The sequence below is a fragment of the Seriola lalandi genome, unplaced genomic scaffold, assembly GCF_002814215.2.
Source record: "Seriola lalandi dorsalis isolate HSWRI2012SDOR001 ecotype SW California unplaced genomic scaffold, Sedor1 jcf7180001963378, whole genome shotgun sequence".
Classification (NCBI taxonomy): domain Eukaryota; kingdom Metazoa; phylum Chordata; class Actinopteri; order Carangiformes; family Carangidae; genus Seriola; species Seriola lalandi.
Window position 1 is genome coordinate 1 of NW_019434046.1, and position 2,024 is coordinate 2,024.

The following is a 2,024-nucleotide window of genomic DNA, read 5'->3' on the forward strand; positions in this document are numbered from 1 at the left end:
AAAGTGGACGCTCTGGTCATTACGATGTCAGTAACAGATGGTGATGAGCCACTCTCCCCAGCCTGGAACGCGAAGTTCAAGATTATTGATGGTGATTCTGGAGGATTCTTCAACGTGACGACAGGAAGTAACAAACAGGAAGGAATCATCACAACTGTCAAGGTAGGAAGCAAAGCACAAACTCTCAAACAAGCCACAATATTAAAGTTGAGTGATACACTCACTGAGCACTTTATTAGTAACACCACACTAATCCTGGGTAGTTCCTCCTCTCAGCAAAGCAGCCTGTTCTTCATATCATGGATCTACCAGATGTTAAAACTTTTCCTGAGATTCTGCTTCATGTTGACATGATGCATCACATCATGTCTGCAGATTTGTCAGCTGCACATTCATGCTGCCAACCTCCAGGGCTGAAAAATGAAGCCAACAGTGTAGTGCTAAAAGCTGCAGTTCCTATAATGGCCACTAGAGTCTGGCTCCAACAGTGAGTCAATCCCCATAGACTCCCATTTCAAAATGTCCAACTTTACAGCAGAAATAAACATGTTTACAGCCTGGTGCAAAAACAGTTTTGGTCTTTAGAGCTAATTTCCTCCTTCATGACAACTGTTTATACAACTCACCCGTTTACATTTTATTAAGGTTTGAAGTTATGAATAATTGTGGGTGTGGCCTCTTTGAGTGACAGGTGGGTGAACATATGCAGTTAGGGGAGGAGTCAGACACTGCCAAGATGGCCACGGTGGAACAGCTCACTTGAAGTCTGTCCGTTCTCCTCTGACTTCTCATCAACAAGGTGTTTCCTCTGCAGAGCTGCTGCTCACTGAATGCTTTTGTTCGTACTCAAACCAGCTGTCTGACTCAAACAATCATGTTATCCTCCAAGTAACTGAGATCACAGTTTTCCTCATTCTGGACCTGCAGGATTTTAGACACTGAACTGCTGACACATGATTGGCTGATTGGATAATTGCATGAAAAAGGAAGTGTACAGGTGTTCCTAATAAAGTGCTCGGTGATATTTTATTTCATAGATGACACTTCTGTGATACTAATTAGTGTTTAAGTGACTTCATCTTAAAAGTTCAGAATGAATTAGGGTTTTAGTTGTGCAGCAGAATAATCTGATAAATTAATGAATGTCGTCCTTCTTCCATCCAACCAGGGTCTTGACTTTGAGAAGGCCAAAGTGCACACTCTGTTGGTTGTAGTGGAGAATGACATTCCTTTCGCTACTCCACTGCCCACTTCCACCGCCACGGTGGTGGTGAATGTGCAGGATGTCAATGAAGCTCCAGTCTTTGATCCAAAACAGAAGATTGTGTCCAAACGGGAGGACCTCGCCATTGACAGTGATGTGGTGCAGTACACCGCTTCAGATCCTGATACTGAACGCAAACAGAAAGTCATGTAAGGTCAAACTCTGAGAAGAATACCCTTTCAATACCACACTGAAAAACGCCCTTTAAACAGTGCAGGGGTTTTGTTTTTGTTCATGTTCATGTACTCGTGAAATGGGAAGTCTAATTCGAAGAACACCTTTTTAAACAAGTTTTAAAACCTTTTTAGAGGCTAAAACACAATACAGTGGTTTATAATCATAACTGTTGTAACTTGTTTTGTAGTAACAGTCACAAGGTAAACAGCAGAAATACAGGTTACCTTAGGTCAAATGTCTGCACGCTATGCCTCATGATGATGGTCCTATAGTTCCTGTTCAGACCTTTCCAGTCAGTAGCTGCTGGTATCCAGCAACTTGTTAATGGGGGATTTACCTCAGGTGATGATAAAACAAAGGTCATAGTTAAGTTCCTCATGTTACCTGTTTTTCAGGATTTCCTGAACTATGACTTCCTGATAAATAACTGAGCATTCAGCCAAACAAAAGTAAAATGATATGTTTTCATCTTAAATTGCCGCCATGTCCAAAATACAAAGAACATGTTCATTATATAATAAACATAAACTGATTACACAGTATCTGATGATGGACATGAAGAAGCATGTATTTTGTAATAAGC

At 41.0% G+C, this 2,024-nt stretch overlaps 1 protein-coding gene across 1 annotated transcript; it reads left to right on the plus strand.

The window, feature by feature from the left end:
* Window positions 1-6: 6 nt before the first annotated feature.
* On the plus strand, window positions 7-1,434 carry LOC111646122 (cadherin-1-like). The gene is made up of 2 exons (XM_023395576.2): window positions 7-162; window positions 1,169-1,434. Exons 1-2 carry the CDS (start codon window positions 25-27, stop codon window positions 1,415-1,417), a joined length of 387 nt encoding a protein of 128 aa, XP_023251344.1. The 5' UTR covers window positions 7-24; the 3' UTR covers window positions 1,418-1,434.
* The last annotated feature ends 590 nt before the right edge of the window (window positions 1,435-2,024 follow it).